General features: G+C 46.5%; 1 protein-coding gene and 1 pseudogene across 1 annotated transcript; one reads left to right on the top strand and one right to left on the bottom strand.

Annotated features, from left to right (window-relative positions):
• Positions 1–2,469: 2,469 nt before the first annotated feature.
• Positions 2,470–3,969, bottom strand: LOC142844155 (sperm motility kinase-like). Its single transcript, XM_075962447.1, has one exon. The coding sequence runs from the start codon at positions 3,967–3,969 to the stop codon at positions 2,470–2,472; it is 1,500 nt and encodes a 499-aa protein (XP_075818562.1).
• Positions 3,970–4,045: 76 nt separating this feature from the next.
• LOC142844154 (ribonucleoprotein PTB-binding 1 pseudogene) lies at positions 4,046–16,076 on the top strand (annotated as a pseudogene).
• The last annotated feature ends 641 nt before the right edge of the window (positions 16,077–16,717 follow it).

Raw genomic sequence — 16,717 nt, 5'->3', positions numbered from 1 at the left:
CCAGGCTGGGAGGGAACTCGGAGATCCACCCGCCCTTGCCTCCCATGTGCTGCACCATCACGACCTGGCTTTACCCGGCTCCTGACTGTTTCTTGAGACAGACCCTCTGTGTGTGATGCTAGCTTGGTATTCCCTATCTCATGCTGGCCGCGAAGCCTACCATTTCCATGCCTCAGTCTCCTGAGTGCTGACATTAAATCTAATCCCCATCGTTAATGGCTAAGTAATGTTTAAGGCAGGCGAGCGAGGGACGAGGCTCAGATATGGAGTTTGTGCCTAGTATGAATGGGCCCTGGATTTCATCACCAGCATTGTATAATATTGGGCTCGGTAGCTGCCATTGGGAGGTAGAAGCAGAAAGATCCGAGTTTAACTGCTGCATAGGATGGTAAGATTCTCCAAAACAAAGCCAGGCAGTGGTGGCTGTGCTTGCCTTCAGTGCTAGCACTCGGGAGGCAGGTGATTTCAGGGCCAGCCTGGTCTAAAAGAGCTAGTTCCAGGACAGCAGGACAGACTCCAAAGCTACAGAGAAACCCTGTCATGAAAAAGAAACAAACAAACAAACAAATTAAAAATGATTCTCCAAAACAAAAGAACATGTGACACCCACTTGTAGTTCCAGACTCAAGAAACTGAGGCTAGACGATGCTGGGACTTAAGAAACCAGCCTGGGTTGGACAGAATGTGGCTGATTCCCCGAGTTATTAGAAATGCTGTCTACAGTTCTAGGTTCACAGTGTGGGGTGGGTTCAGTTTCCAGTGTGTGTGTGTGGGGGGGATACTCCCAGTGGGTGGGGTGAGAGTGACCACTCACCACTGTGGGGCAAAGTCTGGAGGGGCTCGGATAAGCCACACTTCTGTATCTTGAAACCGCAGCGCTCCAAGGAGAAACGAGGGGGATCCGAGTCTGGAGATATCGCCATAAAATTTGGGGGGGCAGGAGAACAGAGTGACACCAGAGGCCGGGGTATCCGCCATCACAACGACCTGCGCTGAATGCTGGGACACATTCTTGAATATAGAAGATACCCAGGATGGTTCTAATGAGGAAGACAGCTGGAGAGATGGACCACCACACCAGTCGCACAGTCTTCTCTGGGTCTCTTGCTGTCACAGTTTGGCAAGGTCTAGGCAGAAAAAACACGAGATGAGATTTTACCAATGTGACTGTGGCATGGATGAGGCAGCTTCCCGGAAGCACACCCCACCCACCTCCAAAAGAAGTGGAAAAGCCTGCTCACCTTTAAAAGGCTGGGAAAAACAGAAGCCTTCTTAAAGAATTTCACTGGCCAGTGCAGATTCAGGCAGACTCAGGCAAGTTGGAGGCAGGAGGCACAGCAGGATGCTGACCCCTCATTAAGTTTTCAGGTTTAACTCTGACACCTACCAGTCCCTCAGGGTGTGGCACATGGTGTTAAGTGCAGGAGCTAGTTGTCACTGATGAGAATGGTGGCCTTGAAGGAACAAGCAGGCAGAGGCAGGAGGTGAGTAGCTGGAAGGCAGAATTGGTGGAGAGGGGGACTCTGCTGCCCTGGGGTCACTCACTCCCCAGCTCAGATTTTCCCAAGCTTTGGGTCTGAGGACTCAAGCAATGGAACCTGCTGGAATTACTTGTGGGGATTCCTGCTAAAGGTTCTTGCGGGAGCCTACCCTCTAGAGGAGTCGGTCCTACAGGGCTGCTTGCAGGACACATTCTCAACCTGGCAACCCAACTTAGGCCAGGCTGACTAGGAATACTCTCCTTGGGGGAGAGAAGTCTCACCCTATGGAGAAGACCGTGTTCTCTGCCAAGAAATGGGGCAAAGGTCAGTCACTACCCAGAGCACCACTTCTGATGTTCCCGCAGGCATGGGGAGAGGGCAAGGCACTATTGTTCCACAAGACAGCCTAGGGCACCTTTGCACCTCAGTCCTCCACACTGAGCTAGACCCTGTGGGAAGCCTACCCTTCCTGCCTGGGATTTTACCTGGAGAGATAGATGTTCTCTGGAGTGGACAGCTCTTCCTCTGCAGGAGGGGCCTGTGGCCAGATGGTGTCCTGGGCATCTGGCATGGGTCCCCAGAGTGGCTGTCTGAATCTCATCCAGACCGATCCCCAACCCGTGGCTCAGAAGCCATGGAGCTGGGGCTCGACCTCTTCGGGGCTTCAGAGAGAAAGGCACAGGAAGGAGACTCTTAGTGACTTCAAAACACACAAGACTTAGTGCACTGCCCAGCAGCGCCCAAGTACCCGACATGTTCCTCCAAGGAATCTTTGCCTCCTTTGGCCTTGCCCCCACCTCTCCCTGCTTGGCTCAGCATCTCTGCTGTCCCCCTGTTGCTCAACAAGCCTGAGGTCACACTTCAGGGGACACCTGGTCTTTCTGAAGGGACAGATTGTTATGCTCACAGTGTGCCATAGTGGACACAGGCATCATTTATCACAAAGGACAGGAGGAAAAGTACAAATCAGATGAAGTGAGAAAGGTGCTCACCTGGTTCTGTGGGTGCCTCTAGGATCCCCTGACTGTGGAGCCTGGTTCTCACGGGAGGCATGGTTACTCTCTGCAGGAGGCAGGCAGCAACATAGGTGTCGGAAGCCATTGACAAGGGTTTTCTTGACCCTCTTCCAGCGGTGACGCCTCTGGTTTTGGGAGGAAGCTGGCCCGGCATCCTGGGGCTGACCATGGCTGATGGCCTCTTTCTGTCTGGTGGTCAGCAGTGTGTCCCCAAGGGAGGAGCCTTTGGGGGTTACACGCAGAGTCGTCCCCAGCGAGCTGCAGAGTTTCTCTGCATCATTTGCAGCCTCATTGTGGTCTGCCCCATGAGGGTGGTACAGAGAGCAGGATGTCTGGGCCCTCGCCGTCAGGCTGCCACACAACCCGATCTTCGATGGAGAGAAACTCTTGCTGCTGTCCGGGCTGCTGCTAATGAGGGAATCAGCCACAGGACAGCGCAGGTGGGATAGGTGGGCAAGGCCTGGCTCCATGGGTGTTGTGGGTTTCACCTGGTGATGGCAGCAGTCTCCCCCGGGTGCCTGGTGTTGCAGACTCAGGTATGTGGCCATCGCCTGATCAAATTTTTGGACTTCTAGACACTCAATTATTTCTTCACCTGCCATGGTGCCGACAATGCTAGAGCTCAGGGTGCCTGGGAGACTCTGGATGGATGCCCGTGCCTGGCTGTTCCTGATCATGGGGCGCGTCAGGATTTGATTGATGGTGGGCCTCCTGTTGGGGCCGATCATGAAGATTTCCACGATTACGTTGAAAATATCAAGTGGGACATGATGAGGAACGCTGAAGTTTGCAGCCAAAATTTGCTGCTTCAACCCCATAGAAGAGCTCGCTTGGAACGGAAGGTGCCTGGCCACCATGTAGTAGAGGAGCACGCCTAAGTTCCAAACATCGCTGGCATAGCCATCGTATGGCTCCACTCCGAAGAGTTCCGGGGCACAGTAGGCCAGAGTGCCGCAGAAAGTCTTTAGTTTTGTCCCAGGGACAACTCTGACTGCCAGGCCAAAATCACAGAGCTTGGCATTTCCAGAGGCGTCGATCAAGATGTTATTTGCCTTAATGTCCCTGTGGACGATACAGTTGTCGTGGCAGTACTTCACTGCCTGTACTACCTGTCCAAACAGCCTTCGAGCCTCGCACTCCTGTAAGCCTCCCGGTTTGCGAATCTGACGCAAGAGGTCCCCTTTGGAGGCGTAATCCATTATGAGATACGTCATGTCCCGTGTCTGCACCTCCCGAAGGAACCTGATTATATGCGGATGAACGAGGGATCTCATTATATCAACCTCATTGTGGTTCGGGGCGCAGTCCCCATTCACATTTGCCAGAATCTTCACAGCCACGTAGCTGACAGTGGGCACGTGAAAGGCCAGTTTGATTGTGGCAAAAGTTCCTCGTCCCAGAGTTGTCAGCATTTGATAGATACTGCTAAATGTCTCCTTGTCACAGTAGAGGGTCTCTCTGACCTCCTCCATGGCCAGGTTCTCGCTGAAACACAACGGGAACTTTAAACAAACAGTTTAAATCACACCAATGAGAATGTTTATCACTATGAATTCCTACATTCCAAAGAGAAAAAGAGTCACAGATATTTCAGGCAACCTAACCAGCTACGTAGTGCTCAGGAAGGGAAGGAAGTACCTTCCAAAGCAGTGGACAGCAGAACATAACACAGGTCAGGTTGGCCGGATTCACCCAGAAACTGAGAGAAGAAAACAAAGGGTCGCAGAAGCTACGAGCCACTGATTGGGAAGGAGAATCATCCTCTTACTTGAGCTGAACACTCATTGAGAGACAAGATACTAATAAAATCATATGCATGAGAAGTTGAGGAGACAACAGACACCCTGAAAACAGAGAGTGTCTAGGTGGGGAGATGGCTCAGGAGGTCAGAAGGTTTACTATTCTGGCAGAGGACCTGTGTTTGGTTCTCAGGACCCAGGCCAAGCGGATCAAGTGACTCCAGTTTAGGAGATCCTACACTTCTGCCCTCTGAGGGCATCCAAACACATGCGTGGACGATCTCAAGGGCAAACACAGACACACACACACACACATATACACACACACACATATGTATACACACAAACACACACTTGAGGTCACCTAAATGTACACTCACATGTACTATATATAATTTTAAAGAGTGATATAAGTCTCTTTGATTAATTTTCTTTCTATGACCTGGAAAGACATAAGACGGCAACAGATCCCCTAGGTGCGGCACTTCAAGAAGTTATGTTGTCATGGGATTGCTGTGAGGCAGACCTGGTCTTCTGCGAGAAGAGTCCATGTTCCTAACTACTGGGCTGTTTCTCCAGGCTAACCCATCTCCCAAAGAAATCTGTTTTTGAAAACCCTGAGAGTCCTTCTCATGGACTGGAAAATGTGGATGGAATTGAGAAACTTCTTGATATAAATTTAAGTAAGAAGACATGATGAAGAACAAGATTGAAATATTTATGAGGAAGGAATCTGCATAGGAAAGCCCAGGAGCAGGCAAACCTACTGATGAATCCTCCCAATCTCTTGAAAACAAATGTCAGTGTTCCTCAATACTCCATAAAATAGAAAGGTCCTTAGTAGTTCCAAACTCATTCATGCCCAAACCAGGAAAACACAATGAAGAAAAATAGAGGCTATTTCCATGATGAACATAGATGTAAAGTCCTTAATAATACTGCTTAATACTTTTCACCAAATTCACATAAGTCAGGCCATACTTCACGGTTAAAATATGCTCCCAAGGATCCTTGCAAGGATAGCTCTACGCATTTAGCCTGACAACACAACATTGAAACAGAATTAAGGGCAAGAGTGCCACAGTCATACAGAAGGACGGCCACAGAGAAGGATGAAACTGTGGTGCTCTCAAGAACATGGTTGTCACCAGAGAAGATCGCTCTACATGGGAAAAGCCAGTCCTTCAAATGTGTCACTTTTCTTCTCTCATATGTGGAACTTGGGAGCAGGAGGAGGTCCTCAACATAAGAGGAGGCTCCTAGGAATGTGGAGGAGGTCGTGTGAGAAGAAAGCATAGCAGCGTGGGTTAATCACATGATCAAGTGCTCAGAATGCATTAGAGATGTTCCTGCGATTGCCAGGACTAAATTGTTCCTATGATATGGTACGCCATAACAAGGAAAGGCTTGAAATGAGAAAAGAGAAACAGACCAAAGAACACATAACAAAAGTAAATGAAGAAGTAAAACTAAAGACAGAGGTTGTGGGGAGATGAGTTAGTGTTTAACAGCACCTCCTGCTCTTTCAGAGACATCTGGTTCGAGGCCCAACACACATGGTGCTCACAATCAATTGTTATTTGAGTTCTAGCTAATCTGTCTTCTTCTTTTGACCTCCACAGGTATGAGGCTCTTGGTACACACAAAGAAAGAAAACAATATACTCATACACATAAAAGAATAATATTAAAAGTTATACCCCAAGATGCACAACTTAAATATGAAAACTACCGGGCTGTGGTGGCACATGCCCTTAATCCCAACACTCAGAAGGCAAAGCAGGTAATCTTTTAGTTTGAGGCCAGCCATATCTACAGACTAAGTTCCAGGAAGGCCATAGCTACACAGAGAATTTCTGTCTTGAATTCTCCTCCCATACACTCACAAAATAAACAGAGTAAAAAAAAAAACATGAAAAAGTAAGCTCATAAATCAAGCCAGAAAATGAATAAATACACAGACAACAACAACTACAACAACAATCAAAGGCAACAAAGCTGAAGGGAAACTTACTATGTTGGAGTCCAGCAGCTCTTGAAAGTCCAGTAGTCTCTTTCACCAGCACAGAGCTCCAACTACTTTCCACCTCACGAACCCGCTTGCACTGTAAGGAGAGGAGGCAACCTCAGCCAGTGATGTGATGGCACAGGCGCTGGCATTGTGAGGTCAGAGCAAGAAAAGGACAAATGGTGGCTTTTCACAGCTCACGGGTTTTCTTCCCCTTCTGTCACCAAGTACAGATCGGCTGTGTGAAAAAATGAGAACATGAAGGGACTTGGGAGGGGTGGGCAGGAGGCAGTGAGATCAGGGGAATGGGGCTTTTCCCATCTCTCCTCCCGAAGACGCAGCTTCTGCCTTGCTCCATTCTCAGTACTACTCCTCTTCCCTCTTCTGTTTCTGTCTCTCTCTGCCTCTCTGCTCCTCTCCTCTTTCCCCTTCCCTCCATATCCACTAAATAAATATCCAACCTCACTCTGCAAGGCGTGTCTATCCATCTGTCTCAACAAACTGAAATAAAGAAAGAAAAGAAAAGAAAAACAAAAAAACTCAGGGAGTGGAGTGAGCAACAAGTTGACAAGAATTAGCCAAGGAAGAACAAAGTAGCCAGCAATATAGGAAGAGAGGGATGCACAGGATGGTGTAGGCAAGCACTTAGCTATTCGGGGTCTTTTTAGTTTGGGATGAGTGAAGAGATGCTTTTCTTGCTGGGTCTCTGTCCAAATAGGAAAGTAGATTCGTTGCGTCTTGGCCACTCTTAGCTAGCAGGTTATCACCCCAACATCTGAGTCCCAAGTTTTTTTGTGTTTTTTTTTTTTTTTGGATTTTTTCGAGACAGGGTTTCTCTGAAGCTTTCGGCTCCCGTCCTGGAACTAGCTCTTGTAGACCAGGCTGGCCTCGAACTCACAGAGATCCGCCTCCCTCTGCCTCCCTAGTGCTGGGATTAAAGGCATGCGCCACCATCGCCTGGCTCTGACTCCCATGTCTTTATTGGTAAATAGAAGAAAAGAGGCTTAGTTAAAACTTACATTTGGTGACTGTGGCCAAGCTGGTACCAGCAGGACCAGAAATCCGGCTAGGCCTCAGCCTATGTGGTGAGGTGTTGAATGTCAGGCCCTGGGGAGAAGAAAGTAATTAAAATACAGGATGATTCAGGTTAGGCCATTAAACTGACAGAAAAGCAAGAAAAGTCTCATAAAAGTGAGCACTTGGCTTTTTTTATTAGTTTGTCAGGGCAGGTTTCTCTGTTTAACAATCATGGCTGTCCTGGAATTCACTCTGTAGACCAGGCTGGCCTCAAAGTCACAGAGGTTCAGCTGCCTCTGCCTATTGATTGCTGGGATTCTAGGCGTGCACCACTGTGGCCGGGCACATGGCAATTATTAAAGCTAGGAAAGTTGAGGCAGAGGACCTGGAGTTCAGGTCAGCTTTGGCTACACAGTGGCCTTGAGGCCAGCCTGTGCTACAGGAGACCCTCTCTTACCAAACCAAAAAGCAAAAGCAAACAGAAGAGCAAGGACTGCTTTTGTCTTGTACATGATTGAGGGCCCCAGTGCTTCAAAAGTAACCTTGGCTGTGAGACACAGGGCATGGACTGATAGAGATATGAATAATTTGCATTTTGTGGATTTTAAGGTCAATTTTGTTATATGTATATGTATTTCTAAATTTGATCAAGGTATTGTGATTGTGTAGTTCATTTAAAAATGTAATGTATACAGGTTGTTAATGGATAATCATCTACAATAGTCAAATTTGTAGTCATGTTAGTTAGATTTTCTAGATATATAGAGATATATTTCAATTAGATAGACATTTTTCATATCTTTCAAAGACTGCAGAATATGGCATTTAATGTTTTAATAACTTAGGGCTTTTCATGACAATGAGACACATCTGCTTCTGGCAGCAACAATCTACTTCAAGAGGAAGATGGGCATCGAAGAGGCTCCTTATGGAGTTTGATAGCCATTTTGGCAAGAAACTGCTCTTGCCTGGACTGTTGCATAAACTGGACTGGACACAAAGAACCCACAGAAGGAGTACTGCTGACTTCCCTAAAGGTGGTATGATCTTTCAGGGTTCCTGATTCATGAAAGTTTCTGTGAGACATTCTGCAGGACACAACAGATTGTGACTAAACTGCCTTTGAAATTTCCTGCTTCATGGAAATGGCACTGGATACTATGGGCCTGTAGGCCGAAGATGGATGCCCCAATGGTACAGAGGAACTTTGGGTGACTGTCCAGGCAGCGAGATGTCTCTGTGATTCCTAGAATTTTGTAAGTTGCTTACTTCTCATTTACTTAGGTAATATTATATCCTTCTGGAGTTTTTGATGGAGTTGAAGAATAGATAGATAGTTATAGTTATAGTTTTCCTTAGTTATGATAAAGAATAAAATAGATATCGTACCTGTAGTTCTTCATTGATAACTGTTTTGTTATATGTAATCTTACTATGTTAAAGTGAAAGCTTTTCTTTTTTGTTTAAACAGGAAAAGGGAAAATGATGGGTGAGAGTCTTCTGTTTTGTGTTGATTTCATTGGTTAAATGAAATTTAATCTTGGCCCTTTAATAGGACAGAAAATTAGTAAGGCAGGGTATACAGAATAGGATGCTGGGAGGAAGAAGCTGAGTCAAGTAGTTGCCAAGATTCTCCCACTCCAGACATACACAGGTTAAGATCTTTCCTGGTAAGCCACCTTGTGGTGTTACACAGATTATTAGAAATGGGTTAGATCAATATGTAAGAGCTAGCCAATAAGAGGCTGGAACTAATGGGCCAGTCAGTGTTTAAAAGAATACAGTTTCTGTGTAATTATTTCAGGCACAGCTAGCCGGGTGGCAGAAAGCAGCCCGCCGCTCCTCATCACAATGGACACAAGTGTGTCATGAGTGTGACATCAACACCTGAGGTGGGAGGGTGGCACTCAGCCTTTTTGTGTTCTTGAAGCTATGCTGCCTTCACCTCACCTAAGTAATCAACAGATTTACCCTTTAAATGGACCTCACAGGACCCACCCAGAACCAGCTATGGGGCATAAGCCAAAGAAACTGGATGGAAGTTTACGAAAGTTCAAGCAGGATGATCCCTGTCAATAGAAAGTTCACACCCCTAAGGCATCGTATGTGCACACATTATACACTTAGTTACTGGATAGCAGCCTTTTGTGAGGACAAGGCCAGCCTGGTCTACAAACCAAGGTCCATAACAGCCAGAGCCACACTGAGAGGCTCCATGTCTGGAAAAATAAAGAAAAGATGAGATGAAAGAATTTTCCTCTAGCCCAGGCTTGTGATAATCAAATAAAGGCAGTCCTTGTCAACAAAATGTCCCCCTGTTTTTCCAAAAGTACAGGTATTTGGGGTGGGTCTCTGGAGTGCTGGGCAGAACATCCCAGCACTAGGTAGTGTTGTTCTAAAGCGTGTTCCTTGAGGTCTCTGGCCAGCAGAACTGATCCTTTGCTTCCAAATGATTATTGCCCCAACTCCGTGACTGATAACACATGAGCTTTAATACTGCAATCGCCCTGCTCCCTGATAGAAAATGAAAATGTCCCACAAAAGGTCAGTTTCAGGCACACAGAAGGACAGAAGATGGTGGAGGGACCTGGTGTGCTATGTCCCACCAAGGAAACTTCCTCTCTTCCTCAAAGAACGGGTTCTTTTAGACTTTCACTTTTTTTGTTCTTGAATCCTTTTCAGCTGCCCTGTTCCATCATTAGCATCACAAAATGGGATCTAACTCTTACCTCTGGCCCTCTCCAGCCCTGACTTTGAACTGCCAGGAAGATCCTAAGACAACCTCTTTGTAGGAGGCTTTCTGCTAGAGCACAGGCAGACATCCATCTGTGCCCTTCCTTAGGACACCATCCAGTGTGCCTGTCAGTCCTCAGGACAAAAGTCCACATGACTTGGCCTAGACTTGGAAAGTACCTGACTGAGTTATTAAGTGAGAACACCAAGGGACTTGGAAAGGGTGGGCAGGAGGCAGTGAGATCAGGGGAATGTGGTCAAAGCTTTCCATGTGCGTGTAGGTAAATGTCACTGAGAGAATACTCATGTTGTAGAGTCAATGTACACAAATGTTTTAAAATGGTGAATGAAGGAATGAACCCAGAGAAATATTAAAACTAAAGGTTAAAGTAGAGTAAACATCTAATTGATGCAGATGATAAAAATTGCCCCAATTATACCCCAGACCGAGGAAGAAAGAAAGGAAGAAAGGGTTATTTTCAATCCTGGAAACATATACCTCTAAACCCCAAATCTGTGACCTTAGAAGGAAACTCACTGTGTTCAGATTCAACAGCTCATGAATATCCACCAAGTGGGACCAGCTCACTTCTATCTAAATCACTCTTTCAACTGCAGATCTGTCAGGAGCCTCTCTCAACTGTAAGGAGAGGAGGCAGCCTCAGCCAGAGCAGTTAAGAAACAGGGTTCTGTCATTGTGAGGTCAGAGCAAGAAATGGACCAATGATGGCTTGGCTTAGATCACTGGTTTTCTTCACATTCTGTCCCTAAGTACAGGAAGGCTGCCCTGGTCAGTTGGCAGGTAGGGGCCTGGGGAGGCTGGTTACACTCAGTTAGCATTCACTATATCTCCCTTTTTTGTTCATCGTGTTTGTTCTTTCATTCTTTTGTTCTTTTGGGGACCTGACACCCAGCTCCCAATTAAATTATACACAGTAGCTTCTTCTTACTTACAATGCCTAGCCTTAGCTTGGCTTGTTCCTTTCCAGTTTTTCTTATCTTTGAATTATTTTGTCCACCTTTCCCTCTGGCTCTGGGCTTTTTAGTTTTTTTTTTTTTTTTTTTAAAGCACTCTGTGTATCTTTCTTTGATTATTACTCAGTGTCTGGATAACTGGATAGCTTACCCTAGCATCCTGCTCTCCTTGTTCTCTTGCTCTTTCTCTGTTCCTTCCTCTACGATTTCTCCTTCCATTTATACTCTCTGTGTGACTGACCAACCTATCCTTTCTCCTGCCTTACGTTTGGCCATTAAAATCTTCATTAGCCTACCAGGTGTTTTAGACAGGCAAAGCATCACAGCTTCACATAGTTCAACAAGTGCAACCTAAACAGAAGTCACACACCTTGAAATAATATTCTACAACACCACATGCCCTATCTTTTCCTTCTGGGTTTATTTACCAGGTTCTCCAACTTTGAAACATGGCGACATGCTAGAGATCAGATTTTAAACACGGGATCTTTCCTTGGGTATTACACATCCAAGCCCTAATAGAAACCCTTTCCACTTTAATAATCACAGTAGTTGGAATCATGTGAATTATAACAGGCTCTGGATGTTGTCCTTCACCATTATGGACACTGTATACTTTTCAGGAGCCATTTTCCCAAAGATGATTGCAGGCACCATTGTCCTAAGAATGTTTGCAGAAAGCCTCACTATCTTGAGAGCTATTTTCTCATGAAAGCTGCCACAAATCCCAACTTTCTTGATAGGAGGGACCATTGTCCCAAGAATGTTTGTAGAGAGCCCCCACATCCTAGCTACCTTGAGAGCTGTTTGTTAAGCAGAGCCACAAAAGTAATGTTTCCACTTACCAGGTGTGCTGACTAGTGACTTTGCTGCCTTGGCAAAGGCCCCCAACCCGATTCAGGTCCCTCATCCAGGGGCTATATAAGCCACTGCCATTATGCTAAAAAATGGAGGCTTTGACAAGAGAATTTGGCTTGGCCTCATTCTTCTCTTGCGCCCATGTTCTTTCAGGTAGCACCTCTCTAGACCCTGGAATAACTGGACCTGCTGAGCAGGTAAATATACTTGCTTTCTCTTCCTGTGAAGAAACATCATGACCAAAAACAACTGGAGGAAGGAAGCTTTACTTCCCTTTCACTTTCCTATCAGAAGCTACCATGAGTGGAAGTCAGGGCAGGAAGTCAAGACCAGAACCTCGAGGCAGGAACCAAAGCAGGTACCATGGAGTAAAGCCACTTACTGACTTGCTCTCCTTTCCTCTCTAAGACAGCTTATTTTATAGATACACCCATGACCTCCAACCAAGGGACATCAGACACTGATTGAAATTCCCCATAGACTTACTTATTAGATAGTTAAGTTCCTTCTTCCTCAGATTACTCCAGCGTGTGTCAAGTTGACATTTCCAACTGGCACACACTGACACCCATCTATTAGTGGATGGGGAGCATGGTCCACTTCTCACAGACCCTAACATACTGTCACGACTTTTGGCTCATGGAACCCATCACATCCGTCCTCAAAGCAATCAATTCCTTTTGTAGTAGACTCAGATTGATCAGAGTAACATGGTAGCCTCTGATTGACTATGGGATGCTGTGGGAATGCTCTGTTTCCCAGGACACTCCAGGGCAAGTGACTAACTTCTACGGGGCTGAGAAGAATAGACTTTATCACATTTTCTCCATAAGCTCCTCATCCAATTTCCTACCAGACAGAAAACTAGGACCCCAGCAGGCAGTGTGTTGATATGTTCAAAGTGATCAGAGGAAAAAAAATCTATCAGTGGTCCCGGAATCCACACCTCTGAAGGGGGAGGCACATGTGGTTTCTTCAATGAAACCGGATGTTCTGGGCGAATATTTTAGGGGAAGTAGAGGGGGAAATCCTCCCAAAATAAACCAAATAACCACCAAAATAGTTGAGAATGCAAATGAAAAATTTAGAGCAGACCTCGGAGCTAGGGCAACTCCCAAGTAACTTTTCTGAGTGTTTTTAGACTCCTTTAGCTCTCATGGCTACTTTGATGATTTAAATTCTGTTTTGTGTCTCTGTCTATGTGGATTCTAAACCCTGGTACAGTTGGTGCTGTCTTAGTTCCAGGTCTTTATGATCTCATGCCTCAGAAATACCATCCATTGCCACCTGCATTAAGCCATCTGCTACTGCTAAGGCTCTCATTGTTGTCACCGTCTGACCTCCAGTCCCTCACTGCCACACACCACCTTCTACAAATGTCTCCACTGCCTGTTTGTCCTGCAGTCGAACCCTAGACCAAACCACAAGATCAGCTATCCACTCCCAGTTCTACTTTTTTCAATCATTTATCGTTTTTAGTGAGATATAATTTTCTCCCCTCCCCTCCCATCATCCCCCTCCCCTCTACCCTCTCCTATGACCCCCATGCTCACAGTTTACTCAGGAGTTGTCTTTTCCTACTTGCCATGTCCATTAGATCCCTGTGTGTCACTCTTAGGGTCCTCTTTGTTGTCCAGGTTCTTTGGGTTGTGAATGGTTGGATGGGTTTTCTTTGCTTTATGTCCACTCATGAGGGAGTGCATGATATTTGTCTTTCTGGGTCTGGGTTACCTCCTTCAATATGATGCTTTCTACATCCATCCATTTGCCTGCAAATTTCAAGATGTCATTATTTTTTTTTTTTGCTGTGTAGTATTCCATTGTGTAAATGTACCACATTTTCTTTATGTATTTTTCAGTCGAGGGGCATTTAGGTTGTTTCCAGGTTCTGGCTACGAAAAACAATACTGGTATGAACATAGTTGAGCACATGCCCTTGTGGTATGATTGCTCATCCATTGGATATATATATCCAAAAGTGGTATTGCTGGGTCTTGAGGAAGGTTGTTTCCTAATTTTTGGAAAAATCACCATACTGATGCTCAAAGTGGCAGTATCAGCTTTCATTCCTACCAGCAATGCAGGAGTGTACCATTTACCCCACCATATATCCTCTCCAGAATATGCTGTCATTGGTGTTTTGATCTTGGCCATTCTGACAGGCATAAGATGTTATATCAGAGTTATTTACATATGCATTTCTCTGAAGGCTAAGGATGTGACCATTTCCTTAATTGTCTTTCAGCCATTTTAGATTCATCTGTTGAGAGTTCTCTGTTTAGGTCCATACCACATTTTTTACTGGAATGTCTGTATTTCCCACTTTTTCTTCCATGAGGTTCAGTGTGATTGGTGTCATGTTGAGATCTTTGATCCTTCTGGATTTGTGCTTTGTGCATGGCGATAGTTGGACCTATTTCATTCCTCGACATATTGATATTCAGTTATGCCAGCACCATTTGTTGAATATGCTTTCTTTTTTAATATTTTATATATTTTACTTCTTTGTCAAATATCAGGTGTTTGTAGGTGTGTGGATTGATATCCATTCTTTGATTCAGTTCCATTGGTCCTCCTGTGTGCTCTTATGGCAATACCAGACGGTTTCAGTATTGTAGCTCTGTAGTAGAGTTTGAGTCAGGGATTGTGAGGCCTTCAGAAGTTCCTTTATTGTACAGGATTCTTTTGGTTATCGTGGACTTTTTGCTTTTCCATATGAGGTTGAGTATTGTTCTTTTGAGGTCTGTGAAGAATTTTGCTGGGATTTTGATACACGTGGCTTTGAGTATGTAGATTGGTTTTGGTAAGATTGCCATTTTGACTACGTTAATTCTGCCTACCCGAGAGCATGGGACATCTTTCCATCTTCTAGTGTCTTCTTCAAATTCTTCCTTCAAAGATTTAAAGTTCTTGACTCACTGGCCGCTGGTCAACTTGGAGGCAGAGGCCAAAGGGGAAACTTTGTGGACCACCTATCGATGAGCACCTGAACAGGAGCTGCTGTCCTTGGAACCGGAAGAGATCCGGAAGCGCCTGGAACTACTGAGTGCCAGATCCATAACCGCTGCCATGATACTGATCCGGGGCCTTCCGGGGGACTTGACCAACCAGGAAGTAGGCTATTGTGATCTTCTGAGCGACTATGAACTCAAGGACAGTTGGTGGACAAATACAAAGGGACAGCTTTCGTGACCCTGCTGGAAGGGGATCAGGCTAAGCTGCCATCAAGGCCTTCCACCAGAGCCGGCTTCGAGAGCCGGAGCTGTCAGTTCAGCTGCAGCCTACAGATGCTCTGTTGTGTGTGGCCAAGCTGCCGCCCTGCCTGACCCAGGCACAGTGTGAGGAGCTGGTGCGGCCCTTTGGCAGCCTGGAGCGCTGCTTCGTAGTGTACAGCGAGCGCACAGGCCACTCTAAGGGCTATGGCTTGCAGAGTACATTAAAAAAGGCTCGGCTGCCAGGGCAAGGCTGATTTACTGTGCAAACCACTGAGCCCCTAAACACTGTATGTGTATTGCACAGATGCTGGGCCGCTGTCTCCTGCCTTGTTGCACTCCCGGTGCCTCTGTGTGGACCATCTGCCACCTGGCTTCAATGACGTGGATGCCCTGCACCAGGCACTGTCCGCGGTCGATATACCCACCTTCTTTCACCTGCCATGTGGCCAGGGTGGGCAGCTGAGGGGCTTTGCAGTACTGGAGTATGAGACAGCAGAGATGGCAGAGAACCAGAGGGCAGGTAGCCTGGACCTGGGTGGCAGTCACCTTCGTGTGTCCTTCTGTGCTCCAGGTCCTCCTGGCCGCAGCATGCTGACAGCACTCATTGCTGCCCAGGCCATGGCTCCCAATCGAGGCAAGGGACTCCCGCCTGAGCCAAACGTCCTGCAGCTGTTGGACAATCTGGGCCCATCTACCTCCCTCCAACTGCTGCTCAATCCTCTGCTGCATGAAGTGCCAGTGGCCAGCAGGGCCCTTTGGGTGTGCCCACTCCATGCTACGGCTCAGCGGACCTACCCTGTCCACTGCCCTGCTCCAGTTAGCCCTGCACACCCAGAGTCAGAAGAAACCTGAGATCCTGGGAGACTCCCCTCTGGGTACCTCCAGGCAGGTGCCCAACCTGTCAATTCCCTCCTTGGGTTGTCACTGTTGGAGGAGCCCCCAAAGGACTACCGCATCTCCTTGAACCCGTACCTGAATCTACATAGCCTGCTTTCATCCAGCAACCTGGAAGTCAAGGAGACCTGTGGCTGGTGAGCATTGTTTAATTTCCATGTGTTTGTGGGCTCTGGAATTAGCATTGCTGTTGAATTCTAATTTTAAGCCATGGAGATCTGATAAGATGCATGGGGTGTTTCAAATTTTTTGTATCTGTTGAGGTTTGCTTTGTTACCCAGTATGTGCTCAATTTTTGAGAAGGTTCCATGAGGTGCAGAGAAGAAGGTATTTTCTTTTCTGTTTGGATGCAATGTTCTATCGATGTCTGTTGAGTCCATTTGAGTTATCACATCTGCTAGAGCCACTGTCAGCTCTAGATCTGCTCTGGAAGGTGACCTTTGACTCTTGTCAGTGCTTTGACCCTGCTTATCTCTCAGGGGTGATGTGAACAGCCTTCTGGGATGGATGGCTGGGACCAAGCCTGCTTTGGTCTCAAGGTAGAGTGGCCTCACAGCAAAACCTGCCTTCAGTCAGGACCAGAAGGGGTTAATCTTAACGAGCCCTGGCTGGAATCTTCTAGGGTGGTTGCACCACTGTAGAGAATTAGACCCTCAGGAAATACTGGTCTTTGTTGTGATAGTCAATGGGAGGCTCCCCCAAGGGACTGAAATGGCTGAGAGGTCTAGTCACATTTTGGGTCTTTCCTAGTTAGGTTTCCACTGCTGTGATAAACGCCATGA

This window comes from Microtus pennsylvanicus, chromosome 2 (assembly GCF_037038515.1).
Source record: "Microtus pennsylvanicus isolate mMicPen1 chromosome 2, mMicPen1.hap1, whole genome shotgun sequence".
In the NCBI taxonomy this organism is placed as follows: Eukaryota; Metazoa; Chordata; class Mammalia; order Rodentia; family Cricetidae; genus Microtus; species Microtus pennsylvanicus.
Note: the sequence above shows the minus strand (reverse complement) of the source record. Positions and strands in the feature narration are given on the sequence as shown.

What these genes read in the sequence shown, in the direction of transcription:
- LOC142844155 (XM_075962447.1), bottom strand. Translation starts at nt 3,969, where the DNA reads ATGGAGGAGGTCAGAGAGACCCTCTACTGTGACAAGGAGACATTTAGC.